Raw genomic sequence first — 2,500 nt, 5'->3', positions numbered from 1 at the left:
ACAGTTTTTCTTCGTAATTCAGGTTTTTTTTTCACTGTCTCTTTGTTATTATTCTTTATCCCACCACCAGTTTCTTTTTAAAGGAATTCTGATTCAGACAAAAAGGAAAGGGATGTATCGGAAATGTTGACACCAAATTATGTATCGATAGCATGCGCCTGTATATGCAAGTCGTGCAGCAAGTCACGAAGGATGTACGTGTTCACAATGAAATTTGGTTGCAGGGTTCAACAACAGGTGAGTGAGATTATGTATGGTAAATTTGTCAGTGTGAACTAAGAATAATCAACGTGAAAGATAAGTATTTGTGTTGGTAATATCTATACTAATACCGATTAATTGAATTAAAAAATTGATACTGATAAATTTATACCGATTAACTGAATAAAAGATACCGATTAATTCAATAAAAAGCAATGCCGGCGAGAATTGGCGTGTGCTCATTGGAAGCAGACGACAGTGTCTTTATGTTTGGCTGATCAGAGCGCATGCATTTCGGTTATCTTGGACTTTGGATAATTGAACTCAAATGTTTTTCTTTTACTAGTTTGTTCCTCAGTCTGGATAATTGAACTCAAATGTTTTCTTTTACTAGTTTGTTCCTCAGTCTGGATAATTGCATTCAAATGTTTTTTTCTTTTACTAGTATGTTCTTCAGTCTGGATAATTGCATTCAAATGTTTTTCTTTTACTAGTATGTTCCGAAGGTGAGGCTTGTTCGACACTTCTCAATTCTGTCTCTCGAACTGTCTGTGGTTTCCACTGATTTGAAAACTGGTATTCGTGTAGAGCGGGTGAGAGACAGAGTGAGTTGTCTTCCTTCGATGCTATTTTGAGACGCGGCCACAGCCACATGAACGGAATATTCGTGAGGAAAAGAAAAAAAAGTGAGTGGGAGTGTACTGTAAGAGGTACTGGAATATTGGAACCGTCGTAGTTGATTGCAAAGTTGAGCCAGACAAGAACCAAGTCGACAGATTTAAAAAAAAATGTGGTAAGAAAATTAGAAGTGTTGTTAGAAATTCACTGCAAAAGGTTCAGTTGGTCGTGAGCTGGTGACTTGTATTTGTGTGGCAGTGATACTCAGATGTAGGTTTAGGATGTCAAAGGAATTACTGAATACGATAGTTACGATTTCTGTAATACCTGACTGTCACAAAGCGCGTTCAATAGAACTTTCTAGCCTGTTGCCTCGTATTGAATTATAGAGGGTGTGCTATAATCACTCAGTTTCTGTCATCCATACAGCGAGTACTTGTGTGTATGGGCGACAGAGGGTCTCACAATTACATACATAGCACACTCAGATATGCCCTATTACATACTGACCAATGCAGCAACTCAAAAATAGCAGAACAACAACATCAACAACAGTTGCACCAACGCAAAAAAACGACACAGTGCCAAAACTTCAACATCAGCACAACAGTAATAACACTATCGCCACAAGAACCACACGCCACAACAACAACAACACAACAACACCAACACCAAGACCACCACCACCGCAACAACAACAATAACAACAACAACACGAAGACCACCACCACAACACCACCACCACCACCACCACAACAACAACACCAAGACCACCACCACCACCACAACAACAACAACAACACGACCACCACCACCACCACAGCAACAACAACAACACCAAGACCACCACTACAACAACAGAAACTACAATATATACCAACAACAACAGCAACAACACACCATACCACCAAGACAATATTAAAAAATACCATCGTCACCACTATCACAGCCATCAACAACGAGACCAATAACAGCACCATACCCTCACCACAACAACACAAAACACCACCACCACCAACAGTAACAAGAAAACAGGCAGAATATGCGTTTGACCTTCCACAATAATTGTACCAATACAAGCAGAAGACATGTCGAACGTGAAGTCGTGCGACTGACCCAGTATCAACGTAATATTAACGACAACAACAACACAAGCATGGAGACGCGTTGCATCCGTGCACGATCATAACCCAAGCCATACCATTGATGATACGCGTGACCCTCCACAACCACAACAAAAACAACAACAACATCAAAACAAAACCACGTGCAAAGGCACGAGGCACGTGCACGATCACAAGTAACCCTACCATTGATGATGCGCGTGACCCTCCACAGCCGCAGCAGCACGAGGAGGCCGGCATAGTCCTGGGTGGCCTGGCTGACTGGCACGATGATGAAGGTGATGTCCATGGTGAACGACACCACCACCACCACGGCGTCAAACACCTGCAGCAGCAGCAACAGCAGGCTGAGGAGATGTGGGAGGAGGAGCAGGAGGAGGACGAGGAGGAGGAGGAGGAGGAGGAAGAGGAGGAGGAGGAGGAGAGGAGGAGGAGGACGAGGAGCAGGAGGAGGACGAGGAGGAGGAGGACGAGGAGCAGGAGGAGGAGCAGGAGGAGGAGGAGGAGGAGGACGAGGAGGAGCAGGAGGAGGAAGAGGAGGAGCAGGAGGAGGACGA

At 43.8% G+C, this 2,500-nt stretch overlaps 1 protein-coding gene across 1 annotated transcript in view; it reads right to left on the bottom strand.

Annotated features, from left to right (window-relative positions):
• Positions 1–2,500, bottom strand: part of LOC143297122 (uncharacterized) — a 138,768-nt gene that overhangs the window by 6,737 nt on the left and 129,531 nt on the right. The window contains exon 6 of the mRNA XM_076609295.1: positions 2,130–2,268. Within this exon, the coding sequence (XP_076465410.1) occupies positions 2,130–2,268 (139 nt within the window). The remainder of the gene's footprint in view (positions 1–2,129; positions 2,269–2,500) is intronic.

Source organism: Babylonia areolata, chromosome 22 (genome assembly GCF_041734735.1).
Source record: "Babylonia areolata isolate BAREFJ2019XMU chromosome 22, ASM4173473v1, whole genome shotgun sequence".
Taxonomy (NCBI): Eukaryota; Metazoa; Mollusca; class Gastropoda; order Neogastropoda; family Buccinidae; genus Babylonia; species Babylonia areolata.
This window is presented reverse-complemented; position numbering and strand designations above follow the sequence as displayed.